This window comes from Crocuta crocuta, unplaced genomic scaffold (genome assembly GCF_008692635.1).
Source record: "Crocuta crocuta isolate KB4526 unplaced genomic scaffold, BGI_CrCroc_1.0 scaffold30, whole genome shotgun sequence".
NCBI lineage: Eukaryota > Metazoa > Chordata > Mammalia > Carnivora > Hyaenidae > Crocuta > Crocuta crocuta.
In genome coordinates, this window is record NW_027528345.1 from 12,910,215 (window position 1) to 12,936,668 (window position 26,454).

At 40.4% G+C, this 26,454-nt stretch overlaps 1 protein-coding gene across 2 annotated transcripts in view; it reads left to right on the forward strand.

Moving 5' to 3' along the window:
• Positions 1 to 4,382: 4,382 nt before the first annotated feature.
• Positions 4,383 to 26,454, forward strand: part of EIF4B (eukaryotic translation initiation factor 4B) — a 29,760-nt gene continuing 7,688 nt past the window's right edge. Inside the window, exons 1-8 of one of the 2 annotated variants that reach the window (XM_077753457.1) lie at positions 4,383 to 4,558; positions 13,133 to 13,270; positions 14,357 to 14,565; positions 17,510 to 17,626; positions 19,630 to 19,684; positions 20,305 to 20,439; positions 24,428 to 24,565; positions 24,667 to 24,840. In XM_077753457.1, the coding sequence (XP_077609583.1) occupies positions 4,546 to 4,558; positions 13,133 to 13,270; positions 14,357 to 14,565; positions 17,510 to 17,626; positions 19,630 to 19,684; positions 20,305 to 20,439; positions 24,428 to 24,565; positions 24,667 to 24,840 (979 nt within the window). In that variant the 5' untranslated portion in view covers positions 4,383 to 4,545. The remainder of the gene's footprint in view (positions 4,559 to 13,132; positions 13,271 to 14,356; positions 14,566 to 17,509; positions 17,627 to 19,629; positions 19,685 to 20,304; positions 20,440 to 24,427; positions 24,566 to 24,666; positions 24,841 to 26,454) is intronic. The other variant, XM_077753458.1, reaches the window with a different exon arrangement.

Sequence of the window (26,454 nt, forward strand, 5' to 3'; positions counted from 1 at the left end):
GGCTGTCTGAGAAATGCTTTTGCCAAATTCACCAGGAGGAAGATCACAATATCGACAATCAGCATCACAGATGCATAAAATGACAAAGCTTTTAAAAAGATTTTTGAAATCATCTAATTTAATGCCTTCATTTTACAGATTAAACTACTAAGGCTTAGGAGGAGACAGAGCGAATGCTTCAACTAAAACTTATTAATGTAGCTGAGATTTTAAAAAGGTCAAGCTTCCACATAATTGTTTCTAAATATATATATTAGAAAGCTGGCAGTTTTCAAATTATTATTTTTTTATTTTATTTTTGAGAGTGACAGAGCGTGAGCAGGGGAGGGTTAGAGAGAGAGACAGACACAGAATCTGAAACAGTCCCCAGGGTTCAAGCTATCAGCACAGAGCCCAGTGCAAGGCTCACTCACGGACAGTGAGATCAGACCTGAGCCAGTTGGACGCTCAACCGAGTCACAGAGGCACCCCCGTAAAGGGTAGTTTTCAAAAGAAAATTTGGACAATTTCAATGACAATTGTAAGGAACAATTGTAAGAACCTCAAATACTAAATAAGCCAATTAGTAAATTCAGACTCCAGAAAACAAATATAAACTTATATGCATTTGCTTGTTTGCTTTGTTTTTAACTTAGTTTCTTTCCAAACATTGTTCAGTTTTGACTAGTCAGTCTAAAGGAAGAAATTTTTTTTTTGCTTTATTTCTATGAAAGAAGCCACTCCTTTTAAGAGCTATGATTTCCAGTTCAATGAACAATAAATGAATCTAGGCATATAAGTCGATACGCATTATGAGCACTTCTTGAAAATCTCCCGAATGAATGTAAATTCCTTGAAAATTTGACTTTGGCACCAGCAAATATATACTGAGCACTAACAGTGTTCCAGATGCTAGTGCACAAGTATCACAAAGATAACCAAAACGGATGCCACCCTGGAGTTGTTGACAGACCAGGAGGAAAGGCAGTTCAAGAAGGAAGGTGATAAGTGTCAAAAGGAAGGTGCAGACACAGTCCTGGTGGGGTTCAGAGGAAGAAGCTCAGAAAAGGCTTCGTAGAAAAGGTGACATTAGAAGAGCCCTAGAAAGATAGATTTTTTGTGTGTGTGTGACCCATTCAGTAGTGAAAGAGGAAAGAGTATTCCAGGCAGAGAGAAGAGCAAAGAGCAAAAAGATCCAACATTAGGAAAGCTCTGGGTATCCATGACTGGAACATGACATTAGACAAGGGAGGACAAGAGAAAGTAAGAGTGAACCAGGAATTTGTGGCTGGAGCATACACAGCCTTGCATGTCTGCCTGGGCCATAGAGTCATGGAAGGTAGTCAGCAGGGGAATGTATTCAGACCTAGGCTTTAGGAAAATCAATCTGGTAGCTACTTACTACATGGATTGGGGCAGGAAAGTCTATAGTCAGGAAGACTCTTTAGGAACTAATGTAATGGCCAGGGTGAGAAATGACAAGGGAAATAACAGGAACACGGAAAACAGGATACAAATATGAGACATTGCAAATGTCAGGACTTGGCAAGTGATTTTTGATAACCAACTTCTGACCCACAGAAACTAAGATAATAAAATGTTTATTGTTTTATGCCAGTAAGTTTTAGAGTGATTCATTATATAGCAATGGATAATTAACAGTTTATTCCTTCTGGGTTTCTTCAGAACAAATGATACAAAGTAGTTGCCATAGACTTTTTTTTTTATTTTAACAGTTTATTTTTTAAGAAGTTTTTGGGAAACTGGAAAGAACCTTGACCTGACAGCTCTGGGTTTGCAGCTGTGCCACTTGCTGGTTATGTACATATTGTTTCTGGCTTCAGAGTCATTATCTAAAAACAAGACTAAGGTGCACCTGGGTGACTCAATCAGTTAAGTGTCTGACTCTTGGTTTTGGCTCAGGTCATGATCCCCTGTTCACAAGTTCGAGCCTGTTGGGCTCTGTGCTGATGGTGTGGAGCCTGCTTGGGATTCTCTCTCCCTCTCTCTCTCTCTCTCTCTCTCTCTCTCTCTCTCTCTCTCTCTCTCTCTCTCGTGGAGCCTGCTCGGGATTCTCTCTCTCTCTCTCTCTCTCTCTCTCACTCTCTGTTTCTCTCACTCTCTCCTTCTCCTCCTCCTACCCCCCCACCAAAACAAATAAACTTAGAAAAATTAAAGCAGGGTTAATACTTACCTTAGAGGGCCACTGTGAGGACTAAATAAGCTAGCTTTTAAGTGCTTGATATAACCCTGGAATAGATTAGGTGTTTGATAATGAAAAGTCTCTCCCTACCCACCATGTCCCAATCTAATCTAGCTTTTCTGTGAACTTTCTGAAATCTACTGTCCCCAACAGCCAACACATTTTTCCTTAATTCCCAAATATCCTTCCCTTTTAATGATCCAAACCAGAAGAAATACAGAATCTCAGGCTTGCCCCAGTCCTACTGAATTGGAATCTGACTTTTAACATATTCCCCAGATGATATGTAAATTCATCAAAACATAGTACTGGACTAGTACCTATCTCAGACTTAATATGGCCAAAACAGAGCCCATGCACCTCTGCAAACCTGCTCCACACCAGGCTTTGCCACCTAAGTAAATGGTATCATCCAGGTGTTCATGGCAAAAACATGGAGTCAGATTTGATATTTCCCTCTCTTGTGCTCTTCACATCTAATCAATCATCAAATCTAATTCCAAAATATATCCGAATCTGTCTCTTTCCATCCCTACACTCACATCTAAGGCACAAACTTCTCTCACCAGGATTACAGCAACCAGATCAACTTATCCAGTAGGTATAGCACGCACAGTGCCTGGGCTCCACCGTACTTTTAGGGGACCTTAAAAACATTTTAGTTTAAAACTATAAAAAAACAACAACAAATGTTTAGCTCAAAAACGTTCTAATGTATATTAGTATATTGATCATTCTGTCAACAGTTATAGAATATAATTGTATCATTAATTCTGAAGAGCTTTTACATATTCACTCATGTAACCACCACCTACATCAAAACACTAAGTAATCTTTTTCAAAATTTCATTTCAAGTCAGACATTCTCTTGCATAAAATCCTCCCCTGCTTTCCCAACCCACCTGGATAAGATCCAAACTCCTAAACCTATTTTACAAAAGCTCACATGATCCAACCCCTAACACTCTCTCAACCTTCACCTTGTACCACTCTTTCCACTCCCCTGCCATACCCTGGCTACCAGCCTTAAAATTCCTCAGCTGGCCAAGATGGTCCTGCCCTGGAGCTTATGAGCTAGCTGTACATCCTCTACCTTCTAAAGCTCTTCCTAAAGACATTCACAGGGCTGGCTATTTGTAATCCAGATCTGTTTCAATGTCAATTCCTCAGAGGCCTTTCCTGACCAGCCAATATAAAGGTGTACCCAGGGGTGCCTGGTTGGTTCTGTTGGTTGAGCATCCGACTTCCACTCAGATCATGATCTCACAGCTTGAGTTCAAGCCCCACATGGGGCTCACTGCTGTGGGCACAGAGCCTGCTTCAGATCCTCTGCCCGCCTCTCTCTCTGCTCCTCCCCTGCTTGAGCTCTATCAAAAATAAACATTAAAAAAAATCAAAAATTTTTTAAAAAGTCAGCTGCACCCAATCATCTTTTAATCAAATCACCTTAATTACCTGCAGGGTGCTTATCATTTCTTATATTTACTCACTGCTTATTGTCTCTTTCCCTCAGTGGACCATAACGTCCTTTGGAACTTTGCTTTCTGCTGTATCAAAAAATGCCAATAAACTGCCTGACACAAGGTAGGCGCTCAATGATAATTTTCGTTGAATAAAATACTAATACAGCATAGAAATAATATGTAATAAAATGTAGCATTAACTAGAGAGAGCAGCGATAGCACAGGGAAATCATAAGGGCCTGGATTTGACTAAACCTATTCCATAAAATGAAAGCCTACATGAGGTAAAAATCTGTGGTAATTAAGCGTTCGATATTTGTAATTATTTCTTCTAAATGCCCAATTAAAACCATCCTTATGCAAGACATTGGACTTGTTTAGCTTTAACCAGAAAGTTATTTCTTTAAAGCTCATTAAATTAACCACATATGTCTTCACAGGTGAAAATAAAAAGAAAACAAACTTAGAATCTTCCCTTTCATAAAGTCAATTGTGGCACTCCCATTCCGGGTTCCAGCCCGCCTCCATTCGGTCCCAGACAACTAGAACCAGGACACCCCGCCCCGCCCCTTCCGCTTACCGGACTCGCAGGAAGTCGGCCCATCTTGAGACCCGCCCCCTCGTCCGCGCGTAGTCCTACGTAAAGCGAGAGGGGTTTCGCGACAGCCCAGGCACCCTCCCCCCTCCCCGCTTTGGCCACATGTCGCGCAGGTCTGCCCGTCGGACGTCGCACCACCTCGTCGCGCTGCTTTACGAACCTAGAGCAGCACCACCCCGCCTCCTCTCTCCCTCTTCACTTCCCCGCCCCCTCCCAGTTTCGCGTCTCCCAGCCCGACGCTCCCGCTATAATCACGTGATTGCCTCATCCGGGTCCTTTGCGTTCTCTCTCCCTCTCCCAACATGGCGGCCTCAGGTGAGTGAGCGGCCGAGCGCGGCCAAGGACCAGGCTCATTAGCTACTCTCCGAGCGTGATCCACCGATTCGCTGGAGTCGGGGAGCGGGCGGCACCGCTTTCCTTCGGACTCTGGGGCTGCGGCAGGCTGGCGGCTTGGCCATGTTAGGTTATCGCCTCGGGATGTTTGGGGGGAGGGGAACGTGTCCTTCCCCTCCCCCCTCACACCCTTTTCACCCCGTCAGCGCAAGGGTTGGAGCGGGGAGTAATGGTGGACTCTGGCTTGAGTTGGAGTGATGAGGCGCAGAAAGATCTGTGGGAGGCGTGAGGCCTTCTCATAGACGTGAAGCACAGTGTCCGCGTGGAGGAAGGAAGGAGGCGGTTGGCGCGCGGACGGGTGCACACTAGACTACGTCTCCTAGGCGCGAGGCCGTTGTGGACGGGAGTGGGGGCAGGGGAATAAGGAGGGGGGGCAGTTAGAACACGAGCGCGAGTCGGTGGAGGGGCGGGGGAAGGCGACGACGCGCGTGCGCGGTGAGAGAGACGAGGGTAGCAGCGACCGGGCGCGCCTTAGAAGCACGAGTGAGAGCCCAGATGGGAAGGTTTTACGTGCGTGTGTCGCTTTCCTTCATGTCCTTCCACTCTCTGCAGTTCCCTTTTCAGAGTGTGGCCCAGCCCGTGTATTCTTTTCAGGGTAAATTTGTTAGGCTTCGAGGCTGAACCTAATGGAGTTCGGTGGGGGTGGGGAACCCAGTGTGGCGCGCCCACGTGTTGGAGGAGAGAAAGCAAAGAGCGAGACCTAGATTTTCTCCAGGCTTTTTTCCTTAACCAATAGTATTTACTGACCGCAGACTATAAGCTAGACAAAATTCTAGGTGTTGGGGATGGATAAAATGGTGAGCAAGGTTAGATCCCTTGACAGCTTCCATTTTGGCTTATTTTGATAGCGCCGACAGTAGACGAGTTGAGCTTTTTTTTTTTTTTTTTTTAATTACTTACCAACNCATTGAGTTGTATTTGTATGAAGTGATCTAAGATAGAGAGGGAAATCTGCTCTCTGGGAAGAGATTGAAAGCATCTGGTTCAAATGCAATGGCATCAGCTTTTTTTTTTTTTTTTAAAAGATACCTGCACAACTCCTGGGGAGTACTTTAAAAATAACTAGTGGATAGAGCAAGTTTCTTTTTTAGACGAGTTTGGAGTAGGGGATACCAGTGTCCTACAAGTCTCCCTGACATTTAACATTGACCTGGCAGTGCGGTGTGGAGCATTTTCAGCATTCATTTTAGTTTGGGGGAGGTTAGTTTATTTCTCCCGCTTGATCATTGATTCTTTGAAGCATTGCTCAAACCCCTGCTATCTCTGGACACTCCTTTCTCACCAAGAATTTCTCCTCTGTTACATAGGAGGCTAAGAATTATGTATGTTTTTGGAAAATGTTAAGGGAATTGAGGTGCACTGGAACATAATGCCTTTTATTGATACAGCTCTTGACAGTTGACCAGGCACTTTTGTGTTATGTTGTCTAGTTTGATCATCTGTGAGATAATATAGGCAGATGGTGGTGTCTCCCAGCCGAGAAAAGTGAAATTATTTTTCAAGGTCACATGGCTGCAGGTAGCAGAGCAAGGTTGAAATCTTTGAACCTCCTGACTCTTCTCCACTATCAACCTGGAAATAACAAGGTTGGCTTCCATGTCATCACATTTTGGGGATCTACCCAAAAACATCTAAATTAGAGTACTTGGCCTGGGTTTTCCATCTTGGCAGTTCAGCGTCATAATTTAGTGAAAACCTTATATTCCCTTTCACCATAACTGGTATCATTTTTAGAGTTGGAACACATTAGCGTGTCTGCCCTTCATGTTACAGAATTGAGTGAAATCTGGTCTGATTAAAGAGATTTACTTGGTGATGTCCCCTTTTCCCGTTCTTCCACATTTACTCTACCCCCTTTGAAGCCCTCATCTCCTGTCTTTAATTTGGTTCCATAAATCTTAGCTTTGTATTTGTAAAGGGACACTATACTGGTATCTGAGAGGACAAGGTTACATCTGACAGTCTACCCTTAAGGACTTTGGGATTTGTCACACTTCTTTTCCCACTTTGAAACTTTTCCAGTCTCACTGATTTTTTCGAGTCATTGATATTCCCAGATATGGCTGTGTTAATGAGACTATTCTTGGGGTGCCTGGGTGTCTCGGTTGAAGCGTCCAACTTCACTTCAGGTCATGATCTCACAGCTCATGAGTTCCAGCCCCTCATCAGGCTCTGTGCTGACAGCTCAGAGCCTGCCTGGGTTCTGTGTCTCTCTTTTCCTGCCCTTCACCCCGTTCGCACTCTGTCTCTCTCTCAAAAATAAACATTTAAAAAAAGAAGAAAGAAAAAAATCCATGATGAAAGTTCACAGGCCTCTTGTAAATGAGACTGAAAAATTCTTTGCTGCAATACCAGTAGCCAGTTGAACCATTATTGACTTTCAAGAAGAGAAAGTGCCCCAGAGCAGGCTGTTGAACTGCTCTCCTTACAGGGAATCAAATGTGTTTGATACAGGTTAACATTTTTTGAGACAAATGCTTTCAAATTGGAAATTTGTGGTTGTATGCACAGAAGACCTTTAATTTACCTAACACTTTTTGAAAATTCCTTGTGTGGCATCTTGTTTGATCATTTTCATGAGAAGACGATGGTGTCTAGTAGTTTTTTTTCATACAGTGCTGGTCCTTATAATTCAAAATAGTTTCAGTATATGCTGTTCACATACAGGTTTCCCCTGCTAGCCAAAAGTAGAGCATTTTGGGTTTTGTTTTAATTTTTTATTTGAGACAGTGTGGGGAAGGGGCAGAGGGAAAGAGAATCTCAAGGAGGCTGGGCTCCATCCTGTGACCCTGAGATCATGACCTGAACTGAAATCAAGAGCCAGACACCCCAAAAGTAGAGCATTTTGTAAGCTGAAGTGGCATAAAGCAAAGAAGCAATTAACCATTAGTTTATAGTGAAGTGTTGGGTTTTTTTGTTTTTGTTTTTGTTTTTTTTGAGCACTCCCAAATCCAAAAAATAATCACAAGTTTTACTGATACCTAGGACACATCTTGCTAACAAATTAAATCAAGGTAAAGCACAGATGCTTACAGACACAATTCAAAGTTATAGTGGCTTGATGCTGCGTATAGTTCTGGGGAACAAGCTTGGATGTGCCACTCTCGGTAGGAAGTGTGCTGTCTCTATAGTGCCTCGCTGCAAAACACCCTGAATGCTATTTTCACTTTTTTTCTTTTTTAATAAACAGGTTTGGTTTTTCATTTTTTTTTAAGTTTATTGTTGAGAGAGAGTGCACACGTTAGTGGGGGAGGGGCACAGAGCATTCCAGGCTCTGAGTTGTCAGCACAGAGCCTAATGGAGGGCTGGGTCTCAAAACTCAGTAACTGAGATTATGACCCAAGCCGAAGTCAAAACAACCAACTGAGCCACCCAGGTGCCCCTTTGCTGCATTGTTGTTATTAAGAACAAAGATCCTCTTTGGATTTCTTTTGGTTAGGAAAAACGATGGGATAGGGTAACGATGTAAATCATAAAAGTAAAATGACATGATGCAAAATTTTGAAAAGTGAGGACCACCTGTATTACCTATTTTCAAATCCCATCATCTACCATACGTTTGTTACTCTGGGAGTAGGATACGCAGATTAAGAAGGTCAAGATTAAAACTCAGGAAAATTCAAGGACAAATACAGGAAGTAGTGTCAGAATAAGACATAGTGTTTCTAAGTCATGGCATTTTTAAAATCTGTATATACACACTTTGAAACAGGTTTAAGGTATAATTTGCGTACCATATATGTATGGCTTGATAGAATACTCTACCACTTTGTATTAGTTTCAAAGCATCCTAGAATTCATTCACTATTCATGATGGTGGAGGAAAGAATTAACTTCAGAGTATTATTTTTAAAAAACCAAGTGCATATTTTTACTTACGTGTAAGTACATTTACAAGTGCCCACACCAAAGTCAATTTGAATTTTTATAGCCCTTCACTTACAGAAAAGTTCTAAGGTGTTTTGTGTAGTGGTTAAGGTGAATTTTTTGCGTAAATGACCAAATTGAGTGTGGAAAGGTGATAGGGCATTTTGCTCAGATTGTGTCCAAAGAAGTTGAGTCATGTAACTGAACTGGTGGTGGTCGAGGTGGAGGAGTTTATTAGTTCTGACTTGGTTTTTATTCTCTATTATGCTCAACTATAGTGCAGTCAAGGTGAGGCCACTCGACCTCATGATACTGCATTGTATGAAACCTCTTGTCATGGATGGGCTCTAAACAGCAGCAGGGTTAGTCTAGTTCTAGGCACTGGTACAGGTGATCTGATTGCATTTGCACGGTATTGTTTCTTTCAGGAAGCATGTTAGTCATTAATTGATTTTTCCTTTTGGAGGGTTTGGCAAGATTGACTTCCCAGAAAGAAATGCCTTGCATGTTAAAGTCATTTTCCCCACCATCTGTTTCTTGGTATTTACCTATTTTGAACATTTCATATAAGTTAAATCATATAATATATGGACTTTTGTTACTAACTTCTTTCATTTAGCATATTTCTAGCGTTCATCCATATTGGTGGATGTTTGAGTACACATTCTTTTTTATTGCAAAATCTATTGTACAGACATCTACATTTTACTTAACCATTCATTGTTTGATGTGAATTTGGGTTATTTCCAGGTTTTGCATATTATGAATAATGCTGCCATGATCGTGTATAGGTTTTTATGACACTTTCTGGTTTCCTAGCTGTTCTTTTACTAACATTGAAAAGAATTGGTAACCCTACAAAAAAGTGGGACTTAGTCTGGCAAGATCTAAAATTAAGAAACTTAAGTTTTGACAGAGCCTCATCTGAATGTTAAGAGCATTCTGAATTCTCCTTCCTAAATAAGAAATAAGAGTTAAAGTTGCAGAAGTAGGGCTGCATTGTACAACAAATAAGCTTTATTGCTTATAGTGCTTTAAGGCATCCTCTTTTGAAATAAAGATCTAGCAGCTAATCAGTAATTTTGTCACTTCAGTATCTGTAAGTTGGTACTTTTATTACTAAAAGAATGAAGTGATAGGAAAACATTCTGAGAAAACTGAAGGAATCCTATTTTTTATAAGGGGCAGACATTCATTCCCTTTTGTTTGTCCTTTTATTTACTGATGTAAAACCCACTTAAACCAGTGGTTCTCAATTTTGTCTCACCCACGCAGGGTTCATTTGACAGTGTCAAGGCATTGGTTGTCACAGCAGGGTGGGGGTTTTGGTACTGGCATCTAATGAAGAGAGGCTGGAGATGGTGTTAAAGAATTCCTAGCCTAGGGGCGCCTGGGTGGCTTAGTCGGTTGAGCGTCCGACTTTCGCTTGGGTCATGATCTCGCAGTTCATGGGTTCGGGCCCCGCGTCGGGCTCTGTGCTGACTGCCAGCTCAGAGCCTGGAGCCTGTTTCGGTCTGTGACTCCCTCTCTCTCTGACCCTCCCCTGCTCACGCTGTCTCTCTCTCTCTCCTAGAAATAAATAAAAACATTTAAAAAAAAAAAAAAAAAGAATTCCTAGCCTAGAACGTCAGTGGTGTAGAAATTGAGAAACTCTAAATAAGAGTTGAGTTGGTCAGTTGTATTATTTATTAAGTAGTCTCCACGTCCAGCATGGAGCTTGAACTCACAGCCCTGAGATCGAGACCTGAGCCAAAATCAGAAGTTGGATGGCTTGACCAACTAAGGCACCCAGGCATCCCTAGTTGTATTTATTTTTGTATCTATTATAAGAAACCCTGTTTATCAAGGACACAGATGTTTGGTTTCTTGTTTAAGGACTTGGCTGACTTTGTTTTTGAAAATGCTTTCTTTTAAGCTCTTTTATTTAATCTGTATGAGTATACAAAGTACCTGATGCTTTTTCAGTAAATTGTAGCAGTAATTAAGTCAGCAGGGAGGATTTAATAAAATTTCTGAGATGCGTGTGTTTTTTTCCCTTAGTCCATGTAGGTTTGGCCTTAAATAATTGGGACACTTCATTGTTCTTGAGGTGGTTGGTTTAACTTTTTAACCCAGTTCACATCAGATTTAAAGGAAATTAAGAGTTGGACCAGTTTGATCATGTGGCAGGGGACTGATAAACCTAGAACATTAAACAGTGGTTTACTTATACAGAGAATGGTGTTGAAATCCTAAACAAGTAGTAGGCCTAGATACTGGAGGAGCAGAGGGCATGGAGGATTTATTTAGATAACATCATTTCTCAGTTACTGGAGTAAAATAGTGGAACAAACATTGGCACTCACTGTAGTTGACTGATTTTACTTAGGAGCCAGTTCCTTTAAATCTGTTTATATTTAATGTTTTATTTATTTCAGAGAGAGAGAGACAACGTGAGCAGGGGAGGGTCAGAGAGAGAGGGAGACACAGAATCTGAAACAGGCTCTAGGCTCTCAGCTGGCTGTCAGTACAGAGCCCGACGCGGGGCTCGAACCCACGAACAACCGTGAGATCGACCTGAGCCGAAGTTGGGTGCTCAACCAACTGAGCCACCCAGGCGCCCCAAGAGTCGTGGGTTTAAAAAAGTCAAGGGGTAAAAGTTGAGAAATTATGATCCAGAAAGTTGGTAAAAGCCAAAATCAGATCAAAGGACAGGTTAATTCCAGATTCTGCTGTTTTTGGTATTAGATATACATATAGAACAAAGGGGACAGGGATGCTTTAATCAAATTATTTATGTTGGACTTCACCTCATTGTATGGACTGACCACCAGTTCTATTTTTATTTCCTAGTGATCAGAGAGATTAATAATTGGTATTAGTTGATGATAACCAGGTTAAGCCCCATGAGGGTAAGGATCTCTAGCTAGCATCGTATTAGTCCCCAACACTGTTTTGAATTAGAGGAAATGGAAAAGACGAAAATAAGCATTTTCAGAGGCATGCCTTATGTTTTGTTCAAATTTGCTTACTAAAATTTCTCCTGGGCCTTCTGCATAAAGCTGGGGCAATATCAATGCTATAGGACCCTTCTTAATGTGTCCATCCAGAAGGCTGTTCATAGCAAACAGGTCATCTTTATTTCCTGAGAGTTGGATTTTAAAGAAAGGTGCTGTGTGAGAGGGGCACCTGGGTGGCTTAGTCGGTTAAGCGTCCGACTTTCTCTTAGGTCATGATCTCGCGGTTCGTGGGTTCGAGCCCCGCATCGGGCTCTGTGCTGACTGCCAGCTCAGAGCCTGGAGCCTGTTTCAGTCTGTGACTTCCTCTCTCTCTGACCCTCCCCTGTTCACGCTCTCTCTCTCTCTCCTAGAAATAAATAAAACATTTAAAAAAAAAAAAAAAAAAGGTGCTGTGAGAGAGAGCAGCCTTCAGTTAAACAAATTGGTTGCATCATGTTTCATATTCTTAGTCTTCTTGGACTGAAAATTAGATGAGAATTGGAACATGGAGGAGGAACTCATGATTATAAGCCATGAAACTGATCTTTGTTACAACAAAGCTGCTTGCTTTTTTTCTTATCATGTAGGGGTTACTCTCTGGAGCCAGTCTTAGAAGTTTATTTAGTCCCTTCGGCTCTTCTGCATTAGCTATTGATTGGTGCCATCTCAGAAGAGATTCTGAGATCTAGATAGTTAAAGAGCCAAGGTCAGTCCACTAAACAGCCATTTGGAAATTCCTACAGATTTCATAAATACACAAAAACAGTCAAATGTGTTGGGTTTAGGGGTTTCTTATGTTTTACCTTTAGTACCCTATCTTATCTTCATATGTGGTGTTAGACTAGGGAAGGAGAGAATTTTTTCTTCCTAGAGGGCAGGGCTATCCAGCTTTGTATAGTCTTAACCATACAACACTTGACCGTAGTTATGATACACCCTCTCCCTCCCCCTCCCCAAAAAAACCCCACACACGCACAGTAGAACTACTAACAGGCTTCTTAGAGGCTGGACACCTGTGGGAAGAGCCCTAGATTTGGTATCTAAAACCCTGAGTTTAATTCTAGCTCTGCTATCTAACATCTCTGTAACTGTAGGATAGTCATGTAACCTCTTTGAGATGTAGTTTTCTTTTTTGTAAATTGATAGTAATGATTCCTACTTCATGTGGTTATTTTACAAGTATCACACAATTCTCATAAATGTCATACAGAGTATGTTAATAGGGATAGGAGTCTTGTTTTAGTTCTTTGTATACCAGGAGCTACGAATGTAATCACCTGTCTTAAGCACAGATAGTTACTAAACTGAAATTTTCAAATGATATATGAGTGAATATAGTAGAAAATAAAAGGTTGCCCCCACCCCAGTCTTAATGTTGAAAATATTTCTTCTTTTTTTTTTTAATTATTTTTGAGAGACAGAGTGCAAGCGGGGGAGGGGTAGAACAGGCTCCAGGCTCTGAGCTGTCAGCACAGAGCCCTATGCAGGGCTTGAACTCATGAACTGCGAGATCATGACCTGAGCCAAAGTTGGACACTTAACCAACTAAGCCACCCAGGCACCCCTTTGTTACTTTCTTTTAACAGCATGTTGTACAACTCTTTTAAATAACCAAGTAATGATAAATAATCTTTTGCCTTTTTTAAAACAGCAAAAAAGAAGAATAAGAAGGGGAAAACTATCTCCCTAACAGACTTTCTGGCTGAGGATGGAGGGACTGGGGGAGGAAGCACTTATGTCCCCAAACCAGTCAGCTGGGCTGATGAAACAGACGACCTGGAAGGAGATGGTAATTTTTTTTTTTTTTTTAATTTTCCATTGTGCTTGGGATTTTCATTCTCTTCTAAGGCAAACCCATTCCATAATAATGGTTCACATATATAATCTGAAAAGACTTTATAATCATTTTGTAGAACCTTATATATTTGTGTGTTTCATACAATTTTAGGTTTAGGCTATAAGAGTTCATGATTAGGTACTGAAATTGTGATTCAAGAAAGCTTAGTACTAGTTCTGGCTCTTGTTAACAGACTTTTTCTCAAGGCTTTTAAGCTTCATTGTCATTTGAAAAGTTATGGACTAGATTACTAAAATTCTATGATATCCTGATATTATAGTATATTGCATAAGCTGTTTATGCTCAGAGTTAAGGAATAAATTTATCTAGGAACTATTTTTATGAAGGCATGGATAAAAGTCTGAGGAATGGGATGGAATTGAGGTGCTGTTTGTTTGAAGGAGATGAACCATAAGGAAAACAATTTGTCCACCCAAAAAGTTAGGAATCTGAGAGTTGTCAGCAATGTTTAAATACATTTGGAATGAGAGGGACCTTGGTTTGAGTCCTGTCTGTACTAGGATTACCATCTACTACTCTGCCATCTTTGTAATCTTGGACACGTTATTGAATCTGAAATCTGAGTTTTCCTTTTCTGTAGAATGGAAACAACTTCACAGGGTTGTTTAAAAGATAAGATGGGATATAATGAATATAAAATACCTGGCACACAGTAACATTCCAGAAATAGGTGATACTTTGCTTCATAAGGAATAAGAGTTACCATGATTCTGTTAACAAAAGCCTGGGTCTTGAAAGGTCTTGAAATACTTAGAAACCAACCAAGAAACAGTGAGTACTGAGTTTTTTGCATTGCTAATCCGATACTGACATTTCAGAAGCATTTTGTCTTTGTAAAATGCCCTCGTTTAAGTGCTTTTTTATCTGTTTCTTTCCAGATATTCAATAAACTATTTAATCTTTCCAGATATTAAAGAAACTATTTAATACTCAGTACTTAGCATGGATCTTCTTACTCTCCAGCAGCAGTGAGGGAAGTTTGCTCTGATTTCTTAAACATCCACTTTTCTATCCTAGTTTCAACTACTTGGCACAGTAATGATGACGACGTGTATAGGGCACCTCCAATTGACCGTTCCATCCTGCCCACTGCTCCACGGGCTGCTCGGGAACCCAATATCGACCGGAGCCGTCTTCCAAAATCGCCACCCTATACTGCTTTTCTAGGGAACCTGCCCTATGATGTGACAGAAGATTCCATTAAGGAATTCTTTAGAGGATTAAATGTAAGTGTAAAGGTTTAAGGCAGTTAACTAAATGTGGAGAGTAGCAAACTGTCAGTGATCATGTCTGAATTTCTAAGCTGAGAAAGATTCTGAGGTTATGTCTAGACTTGGAAGAAATGGGTATATAATTGATTAAGTGGTGTTTAGACCCTTTGGCTGAAAATACTCTCATCCCATACCAGTCATAATCTCATCTTATTGATACAGAATCTCTCAGGAACCTATACCTCTTCTCATTAAGAATCTTAAAGGTGATATACCCAGGAGCACCTGGCTGGCTCAGTCAGTGGAGCATGGGAATCTGTTTTTGGGTCATGAATTGAAGCTCCGCATTGGGCGTATAGATTACTTTTTTAAAAACTGATATACTCAGTTATTAAGTAATCTTTCCACCCAATGTGGGGCTTAAACTCACAACCCAAGGATCAAGAGTCGCATACTCTACTGAGCCAGCCAGGCACCCCTCAGAGTCACTTTTCGATGTTTGGTAGGAATACTTACAACTGAGAAGATATGTAGTTTATATTTTTTAATTTTTTTAAATTATTTTGAATGTTTTTTCAGTTTTGAGAGACGGCATGAGTGGGGGAGGGGCAGAGAGAGGGAGACACAGAATCCGAAGCAGGCCCCAGGCTCTGAGCTGTCAGCACAGAGCCTGACGTGGGACTCGAACCCATGAACTGTGAGATCATGACCTGAGCCAAAGTCAGAAATATGTAATTTATGTTAATGATAGTGTGCTAAAATTATTAAGGGTTCTGTGAGTTTGGTGCCACATATAGTGGAATTCACAGTGATTATAGGCATTCTTAAAAGGCTTAAGACAGAATATTTGCAGTGCTGATCTAAAAGATTCCAAAAAGATGGGAAAGTGAGTATAGAGGTGCTGAGTTCTTTTTTCAAACTTAGATTTAAAAATTCTTAAGAGGGTCGCCTGGGTGGCTCAGTCAGTTGGGCGTCCGACTTCAGCTCAGGTCATGATCTCACGATGCATGGGTTTGAGCCCCACATCGGGCTCTGTGCTGACAGCTAGCCCAGAGCCTGGATCCTATTTTGGATTCTGTGTCTCCTCTTCTCTCTGACCCTCCCCTGGTCACACTGTCTCTCTCAGAAATAAGTAAAACATTAAAAAATTTTTTTGTTTAATAAAATAAATAAAAATACTTAAGGATTGGGGCACCTGAGTGGCTCAGTCAGTTAAGCATCCGACTCGGTTTACGATTCAGGTCATGATCTCACAGTTCGTGAGTTTAAAGCCCACATTGGGCTCCATGCTAACAGCGCAGAGCCTGCTTGAGATTCTCTCTCCTTCTGTCTCTGCACCTTCCCTATTTGCTTTCTCTCAAAATAAATATACTTTAAAAAAATAAAAATACTTGGGACTTAGGGTACTTGGCTGGCTCAGTGAGAGCATGCAACTCTTGATCTCAAGGTTGTGAGTTCAAACCCCACACGGAGGGTACGGTTTACTTTTGGGGGCCTCAGGTCATGATCTCACAGTTTGTGGGTTCAGGCCCCCCCATTGGGCTCTGTTCTGGGAGCAGTCTACTCTCTTCTTACTTTGTTTTTTGACTCCCTTCCTAGATCATCTTTTCTGTAGTGGACCACAAACGTCAATGGGTACTTTTTCTGATGTGATTTTTTTTTTCTTTTAAGAGTTTATTTTTACTTTTTTTTTTTTTTTTAATGTTTTATTTATTTCTAGGAGAGAGANAATGTGGGGCTCGAACTCACAACCCTGAGATCAAGAGTTGTATACTCTATGAATTGAACCAGCCAGGCTCCCCACAATGTGATTGTTTTTTGACTGCTACCTATAAATCCTCTTCTCTGTATAAATATGTAGTACAGCTAGAAAGCTGACCTGTTTTTGATTTTACTTTCTTGGCCTCTTCTGTAGAATGCTGAATAATAACCTCTGGCCCATTTAGGCTTTTCACTGTGAATGCTTTAGAATTTAGAATTGATCTGGAGGTACTTCTCTCTTTCATATTTTGTTCCTTTTACTGCTATTTCAAGAGTTGAGTTAAACTAGAATTTAAAAGAGAATTTAACAAAATGTGTATCTCAGGAGCCAGAGTAAAGTATCATATCCATGATCTAGAAGAATGTAGCTTGAATACATTCAAAATACTTAAGAAATAAGTTAAAGGGTGAGAAAATATGTGGAAGCCATCAAAAAGATGGGCAGAAAATAGTTAGAAGTATTTGAAAATGCTTCTAAAATTGGAAATGAAGAGTACATACCCTGTTGTAAATAATCAATAAATAAAAATTCATGCCAGGCAGTTTTATGGAACTTTAAAACAAGGAATCCTGCAAACTTCTAATTAGAAAACAAAAGGTGACCTCAAAATAAAACCAAGTTAGTGAAAATTTTTCCTGTATGTCAAGAGTAAAATTATAATAGTTTGCCATCTCAAAATTCAACAGAGGAAGTAAGCCTGGTGGGAGTTTATAATCCAGTGTTTGACTCAGCCAAGGATGGGTAGTATACAAAGACAGTAACATTTCCCAGATGATTAAGTCTTCAAAGAATAGACTGCCTAGAAAACTTTTTGTTAAAAAGGTAGGCATAAAGAGATGACTAAAATAAACTGATTGTGGAATGGGCAGTTCTTTATTGAAAAACAGCTAAAAACTAGACCTGAAGAATGAAACAGAAGTCGGGGATACAGGGACTACTCTGAACTCGTTAGGGTTTTGTTTGTTTTGTTTGTTTGTTTGTTTGTTTTTAAGGGTTAAAAGCATATGGTTCAAATTGAAAAGGTTTGATGGCATATAGTGAAGTCTTTATCCTATCCCTTTGTACCAGTTTTCCTCCTGGAAACAGCCAGGTTCTTTCTTGGGAATTCTTCAGAGAAATTCATTGCATATGCAGGGGGGTTGGAGGGAGAAATGAACGAGAATATTTAATTGGAAATCTGTTTCTTTACTGTTTCAGATCAGTGCAGTGCGTTTACCACGTGAACCCAGCAATCCAGAGAGGTTGAAAGGTTTTGGTTACGCTGAGTTTGAGGACCTGGATTCTTTGCTCAGTGCCCTGAGCCTCAACGAAGAGGTAAAGAAAATAAGGTGGGAAGTTTGAGGGGTGGGAGCTAACCAATCCTATGCTTATCAATGTATTTTTGCTTGGGTCACTGTTGCAAAGACTGTCATAGTGTCTACAAAGAAAAACACCATGTGACACTTAACACTCAACATCTAGCAAGTCACACTTAACTTGAGCAAACTCCGCAGGTCCCAATCATTCAGGGAGGTACTTAATGTGGGAAATTATGGAAGAAACCCACCACACGGAGTCTTTTTTGAGAGAGAAGGAGCACAAGTGGGAGAAGAACAGAGAGAGGGAGACAGAATCCAAAGCAGGCTCCAGGCTCTGAGCTGTCAGCACAGAGCCCGACTGGGGGCTGCTGGAGCTCACAAACAGTGAAAACATGACCTGAGGCAAAGTCGACATTCAACCAGCTGAGCCACCCAGCCGTGCCCCCCACCCCCACCCCCGCCACACCAGGTCTAATAGAAGTTACTCATTCGTTGATTTGGAACTTTGTCTCAGTTCTCATAGCTTTGCTTTTTCAAAATAATCTGACCAGATCAAAGCATGCTTATCAGTTTAGTGTTAAAAGGCATTACTGATTTTCAGGAAAGTTAATGATTTTTTTTTATGGGTTTAAAGAGTTTGGAAACATTTCTCAGTGGAATGTCATTTGTAATATATGTTCCTAGGAGTCTCTTAAAGGAGAATGACCGTTAACACTCAGTTCTTGTGCTTTTTAACATTGCCCATAGATGTTTTCCTACCCAGACACACCAGCAGTGTAGTAGAGGAGATTCAGCTGCTAATACATGAGGGGGGTATGGGGATGAAACCTAACTGTAATTACAGTCATTTGAGTGATTGGTGCCATGTAGTGATTCTTAAACTAACAGTTACCTCTTAGTAATGGAAGTTTCTAGTCTAGAACCTGCTTTTTTTTTTTCCTTCTAGTGACTAGAAATCAAATCTGGGAAGGAAAGGGGCTCTTTTTTCCATTTTAATATGAGAAAACCCTCACTTCTTGAGAAGGCAGTTTGTCAGATAGCAGATTCGGGCCATAATTCTATGGTCCAAACCCTACCATTTAACACAGTTCATATCAACGCCTCTCAAATATTTTTCCTGTGTCATAACTGAGTTACAGCCATGATCGTCTGTATGAGTTAAATATCTGAAAAGCTTATTTGTTCCAAAGTTTTTTCTTTTCAGATCATTTTTAGGTTTTATTAACATTATTTATAACTTCTAGGTTTGGATGAGGGAAGGAATACCGTACAATTTAATTATCTGAAGTTTGATGAATAACATATTATATAAAATACTGTCATGGTCCAGACTTAGGAGTTTACTTTGTTTCTAGAGATTGCATCATAGTAGTATTTAATATAATTCTGGGTGTTTTTAACCAAAATTCACTGTTATCCTTCTTCAACTGTAGATTCTACTGTGAAATGAGGAAAAATCAGCAGTAGAATTAATTGGGTTCAAAGTGTATAAATAATGATGTGGGAAAGGGAAGTCAGAGGGTATCCTGGAGGAACTGATTTATCCAAAGGTAATATTGAGTGAAAGAACTTGAGATAATAGAGACAATGCTTTATGTACTGTTGCTATTGCATAGTAGGGGCTCTATAAATGTCCGCCTGAATAGTTGCTCTGGACCCAAATATGCCTTTTATTTAGCTAGTTATCTGGGAATTCTTTTCAATTTATTAAGTTTGATAAGTTGCCTTTAATAGTTAAAAGGCTCATTTTATAAAGTATATATAGCTTTATAAAAATATGTAATTGATATGACATTGATATAAGCCCAACTTAAATTTGTTAATTCTAAGGGATTATTTCGGTTTTCAAGTCTTTATAAAGGATTCTTTGGCCAACAAATTGGAGTGTTGGCTAGATTACAGTGTTTTTCCTTTATCTTCCTTCCCCCAGTGCTTCTGCTATGCCCAGACGTTCAAGTCACTCATGGGATTTGTGCATAATGGGGCAAAAGGTTGGTTAATGTGGTCCTATGCTCTCAGTCTCTAGGTAACAGGAGAATTCGAGTGGACGTTGCTGATCAAGCACAAGATAAAGGTAAGAAAACTGATAGAAATCTCCCTGTTTTGTTTTGGTCCTAGGATGACAAAGCAGAGGTACCTTTTACCAGAACATTTTAATAGAGATAGAGCAGTAGGCCTGCCTGAATCTGGAGCGTTCGTTCTCACTTAAGGATGATTTTGCCCAAGGGGACATCTGTCGATGTGTGGAGACCTCTCGAACTGTCAGAACTGGGGAGTCCTGCTGACTCCTAATGAGTAGAATCCAGGGATTGATCCTAGAATGCATAGGACACAGCAAAAAATTACTCACCCCAAAATAATAGTAGTGTTGATGGAAAGACCCTGATTGATCTAGAGGAACGTTAAATATGTAATAAATAAGTGTACCTAGCAGCACAAGGGCCTGATTCGTATGTATTTCAGGGGCTTCTGGCCTGTACACAATGAGACCTGAATGAGGTTTAATGCTTACAGTGAGGAAATGAATTACTCAGTTAAGTCGAAGAGTGCACTTATGATGGAGCACCATCTGAGTCAGGCAACTTTGTGATATGAAATGCAGTATGTTGGGGGAAGACTCTGTGCGGGTAAGAAATACAATCATGTAAAAGGTTTTGTGTGCTAACTTGTAGTTTTTATTTTACATCTCTGTAGACAGGGATGATCGTTCTTTTGGCCGAGATAGAAATCGGGATTCTGACAAAACAGATACAGACTGGAGGGCGCGCCCTGCCACAGACAGCTTCGATGACTACCCGCCTAGGAGAGGCGATGATAGCTTTGGAGACAGTAAGTTCCTTTTTAATTCAGTGAGTTTCTTCTGTGTTCTGAGGACTGTTTTGTAATAGGACAAATGTATCAATGTAAATAATCATATTAGCAGGGAGGGAGGGAGTAGTAGATACAGAAAAAAATGTGATCTCCAAAAGAATTGATAGATGCAGAAAAAGATTTTGATATGGTTACAATTTAAAAAAAAAAAAGAAAAATAAACCTTGTGGGGGGTGCCTGGGTGGCCCAGTCTTTTGAGCACCCAAATTCAGCTCAGGTCATGATCTCATAGATTAGGAGTTCAAGCCCCAAGTTGGGCTCTGTGCTGACAGCTCAGAGCCTGGAGCCTGCTTCAGATTCTGGGTGTCTCTTGTGCATGCTCGCACGCGCGCTCTCTCACTCTCACTCTCACACTCTCTCTTTCTCTCTCCCTCCCTCTCCCTCTCCGTCCCTCCACCCCCCCCCACGCTCCCACTTTCTCCCTCAAAAATAAACATTAAAAATGAACATTAAAAAAAATTTTTTTGTTTTTAAACCTTGCCAAAGATTAGGCGGGAAATTTCTCTCTCTTTAGGAAATAACTGTTTATAAAGAAACCCAAGAAATCTTAGAGTCAGCAAGATTGCTGGGGCGTGGGGCACCTGCGTGGCTCAGTCGGTTAAGCTTCCGACTTCAGCTCAGGTCATGATCTCACGGCTTGTGGGTTTGAGCCCTGCATCAGGCTCTGTGCTGACAGCTCAGAGCCTGGAGCCTGCTTCCGATTCTGTGTCTCCCTCTCTCTCTGCCCCTCCCCCACTCATGCTCTGTCTCTCAAAAATAAATAAACCTTAAAAAAGGGAAAAAAAAGATTGCTGGGGCAAGAGCATTACACAAAAATTGGTTGTATTACTAGCAGCCAGCAGTCAAAATGGAATTTTTTAAGATACTTTTTTAAATAACAGAATTCATTCACTTCAAAAACACTAAATGTCTACCATGTGCCAGATAGTGTTCAAAGCCCAGGATATAGCAGTGAACAAAACAGACAAGGGGGCGCCTTTGGGTGCCTTAGCTGGTTAAGCGTCCCAACTCTTAATCTCAGCTACAGTCATGATCTCATGGTTCATGAATTCAAGCCCCACATCAGGCTCTGTGCAGATGGCATGGAGACTGCTTCGGATTCTGTCTCTCCTTTCTGCCCCTCACCTATTGGTGCTCTCTCAAAATAAAAGAAATTCAAAAATTTTATCCTCTTGGACATTGTTTATACTGGGGGAGAAAAGCAGTGTGCAAATAAATAAATAAACTATAATTTAGAGTAAGGAGAAGAGAAATAGAATGTTGTGGGTAATTAAGAGTTGGGGTGAATTACAACTTTTACACACACTACCTAAATCTAACAAAAAAATATGCAAACCTTTATGGAGAAAATTAGGCAACTTTATTGAAATATATGAAGAAAGAACACTAATTCAGTGAAGAAATGATGAAATAGTGGTTTGTCCATATAGTATAATACATGTGTAATGATAGGGATAAAATTTTAAATCTGTAATATTGAGTGGGGGGTGTAAACATTTGAAAACTATCCTCTAGGGGCACCTGGGTGGCTCAGTCAGTTAAGCGTCTTGACTTCGGCTCAGGTCATGATCTCACGGTTGTTCGTGGGTTCGAGCCCTGCGTCGGGCTCTGTGCTGACAGCTCAGAGCCTGGAGCCTGCTTCAGATTCTGTGTCTCCCTCTCTCTGACCCTCCTCTGCTCACACGGTCTCTCTCTCTCTGTCTCTCTCTCTCTCTTTCAGAAAAAAATCAAGCATTAAAAAAAAAAAACTATCCTCTAGTGTTCATGCATAAATTACAAAAATGTATGCATGGTAACGGAACTACCTTCATGACTGGGGGAAGGTAGAAGGAATCTTTTAGCTACATTTGTAACATACTGCTATGAAATTTAAAACAAGTAAATATGGTAAACTATTGGCATCCGTTAAACCTAACTACAGGTATAACAGGAGTCTGTTATGATTGCTTTTGTAATTTCTTGTGTGTTGGAAATATTTTATAAGTAAAAAGAAACAGAACAACTTCAGTTCACATGCATTTTAATTCTCTAAGGCATCATGTGAGCTCTACCAAATAAAATGAAGGGAGCAGTAAGTAGTAGAATTCCTATTTGAAGAATTTCTCCTTAACCTAATGATGTAGGAATAGGAAGAAGGAGTCGAGTTTATATCTGACTTTTCAGTCAAGTCTGTGTGACCAGACAAAGCCATGGGGAGAACTACCTGAGGTACTGTGCGTCAGCCTTTCTGCAGGAAGTTCTGTTAACAGAACAAAATAGGTCTTGAAAGAAAAACGCAGGGAAACCAAGGGTCCTCTTTTGAATCCAGGGGCATGATTATTTCCTCACTTGAAACCTTGAATTTAGAGCAAGCAGGATGGATAACAAGAGAGAGTGAATGTGCTGCCAAGTTTGTAAGACTAGGTTATGGCCCCAGTGTCAGCTCTGGTAAGTTGTCAGAGCCACCTGTGCCACGCTCTGGGCCCATAAAGGATACAGGGAAGGGTACAGTGGTGCTAAATATTACTGTGAAATCTCAACAAACATTTGTGTATTTCCCAGCCAACTGTTGTAGTGAGTACAAGCTTATTCCCGCTTTAATAACATCTAAAATTAAGTATACAGTGCCTGTCTCTAGAAATCAAATACATACTTCAAAATAAACACTAGTTGATTTTTTGGTTTTTGAATTCTATTTTAGATTCTCTCCTGTCTATAATTGTCTTACCAACATTAGCATATCCTTTAACTTGGGAATTTATCAGGGAATGTGGACAAAATGAGGTTTCCAAAATCGTGGTTTACAAGGAAGAGGTCATAAAAATACAATTCTCATTTGACCTCTGCATAAATTATTAAACTCAAAATGTTTTTAAGTTTGTTGTAATTGTTTGGTTCATGTTTGGAAAGTACGGTTTTTCGTATGAAAATTGGGGTTCTCAGCTTTCTCAGAAAATTGGAAGATGTAGCAAGTTAGCCAAAGCTAAGTAGCCTCTACCTCCTTTTATAAATGCCTCATATCATGTAGTTTGCCACCTGAGCTCTGCAGCATTTTTAGATACAAATTTCTGGAATTTAGGCATCTCTGATACTGATTCATGCATGAGTGTAAAATACAGTTTTCAAGTGTCATAGTAAATATATCTCTTACTCCATTTTTAGTGGTTGCTTTTTATAGATGGTCCCTCACTTAACCCATAGCTTGTGCACTCAACAATTTTTTAACATTATAAACAACATTCCTGTGAATCTTCTTGTACATGTTTCTATAATGTTCCATATTTTTTCAGGATAAATTCCTAGAATTTGAATTGTTGCCCCACAGGATACAAGTGATTTTAAAGCTTTTAATGCATAGTTCTGAAACCAGTTTCAGAGTAGTTGTGCAGTTCTAGACTCCTCAGCAGTGTGGGAATGAACTTACTCCCCCCAACTTGGCCAGTACCAGAGGTATCTCTTACTTTCATCTTCGCCATTTTGGTGGTGGAAAATGTCCTGTTAATTTTATTTTCTGTTACTTAAGTAATAGCCAATTACTGTCCTATGTCACATTTTTCTCATTTTGTTTGCTTCCCAGATTAGAGCTTGTGTATTTTCCCATGCTAAACTTTTTAAGTGGTCTTTGGTTCTTTAGAACCAATCAAAACTATAGATTCCAACAATATCTTTTTTTCTACCGTATTTTGTTTTTAATCCTGGAAATTCATTATGGGCCACTTAGAGAGTTTACTCTTCCTTAATTCTCAAATTGTTAGCATTTATTGAATCAAATTTTTTTAAGTCAAATACCAATAAAACTTAATTCAGTACACATTTTTCCACTTTGCATTTAAAGTGATTAATTTTTATAAAAACAGACATAGTGACTGTGAACTCATGAAACCAAGTTGCCCTCATGGTCTTTCAAGCTCTTATTAATGGTGTCAAAGAAAAGAGAATGACATTGCCTTGTCTGTTTTCTCTCTAGAGTATCGAGATCGTTACGATTCAGACCGATACCGGGATGGGTATCGGGATGGGTATCGTGATGGCCCACGCCGAGATATGGATCGATACGGGGGCCGGGATCGCTATGATGACCGAGGCAGCAGAGACTATGATAGAGGTCATTAGAAAACAGCTGCATTAAATCTCTTTCTTTTGAGAACCCCTTGCTTGCCTTTATTTCCTCAAGTGTGATGATCTTAATTTGGGATATATTTACAGGTTATGATTCCAGGATAGGGAGTGGCAGAAGAGCTTTTGGTAGCGGGTACCGTAGGGATGATGACTACAGAGGAGGCGGGGACCGCTATGAAGACAGATATGACAGACGAGATGATCGGTCATGGAGCTCCAGAGATGATTACTCTCGGGATGATTATAGGCGTGATGATAGAGGTAATCATTTTCTCTTACTTAGTAGGGCAGACCACTGGAGAAACTGATTGGAAAATTATCAGTTATGTCTCAAACCCCTTAAGTGGGTTTTGAAACAGGATAGAATTTACACATTGTGAAAGATGCAGCAGAGGATAGTAGAAGAGCATTGGACAAGGATGACAGAATGGAAATAAAGCAAAGTCTAATTCTTCTAAGTTGCCTTAGCATATAGATTTTTCAGTTAAAATGTGTTGACTCTACAAAGGAGAAAAGGAAAATGTTTGCCACGCAGTTAGGAGACTGCGAGTGATTGGCACTGTGGGGTTAAAAACCAAGTGTTGGTGATTTCAGTGCCTTTATATCACAGTAACTGATACTAAATCAGTGGTAAGATGTAAGTGCCCCTAAAATTATGCCCCTAATGTTAATGTTAATAACATTTATGTAAAATGTACTGTTGTTACAAATCTGGCCTTTCACGAAGTGTTAATAAATGGCCAACAGTCTATGAGCATTTACTCTGCACCAACAGTGAGCTAAGTACTTTTACAGGTATGCAGTCTTAAGAATTCTATCTAGTGTAGGTACGATTATCATCTCCACTTCACTAGTGAGAAAAGTAGAGGCTTGATAATGGGCTTTGAATCTCGTTGACTCCTGACCTTTTCCTTCCTCATGCCCTTCTTGCCTCCCTCCATAACTGCATACCTGATCTTTTTTCTGGTGATCTTGTCCACCGCTCCCTCCAAGATCTGCCCCCTTATCTCCAGCTTTGTTCATACTTCATTGCTATGCTCACATTACTAACAGATTTCCCTGTCTCATTCCATTCTTCACACTGGCCCAAATTGTTTTTCTGGAACAAGAGCTAATTAGATTACTCTTTTTATGTTTTGTTTTGTTTTGTTTTGTTTTATAGTGCAAGCAGGTGGGGGGTCAGAGAGAGGCTGGGACAGAGGATCTGAGGTGGGCTCTGTACCGACAGCAGAGAGCCCAGTGCAGGGCTCAAACTCAAAAACTGGGAGATCATGATCTGAGTCAAAGTCAGACGCTCAACTGACTGAAGCCACCCAGGCGCCCCATTTAGATCATTCTTTTAAAAGCTTTCCCAGTCTCTCCATGGCCTGAAAGATAGCCCTTTGTCTGTTCCTCTGACATACAAGGGTCTTCACTATCCTGCCTCCAGTTTGCCTCTTTAGTGCTCTCTCCCATCCCTTGGACATCTACCATTAGGTGTTTGCTCAGTTTTCTAGACTTTCAGGAGTCACCACTTGGAACCTTTCATAGGTTTCCCCAAACATAGCCCCAGTCTGAGAACTTCCATGTGGATAAATCTGTTCTGTACAGCTTAGCATACTATAGTCTTTTTTATTCTGATCCTCTGCTAAATTGGGCTCCTTGCAGGCAGGAACTAAATACTATCCAACTGTCATATTCCTGGCCTTACCACAATATCAGAAATATAGGTGGTCAAATTATTTGTTGAGTTGGTAAAGATAAATGGAAATTATCAGATGAAGAAGAAAAGGATACTGTGTACTCTAGTGGAAGGAGCATAAAGTTGCTTTGATAATACAGATTTCATCCTTTGGTCCACAAAGTATTATTAGCTGTATGGCTTAAATGAGTTAC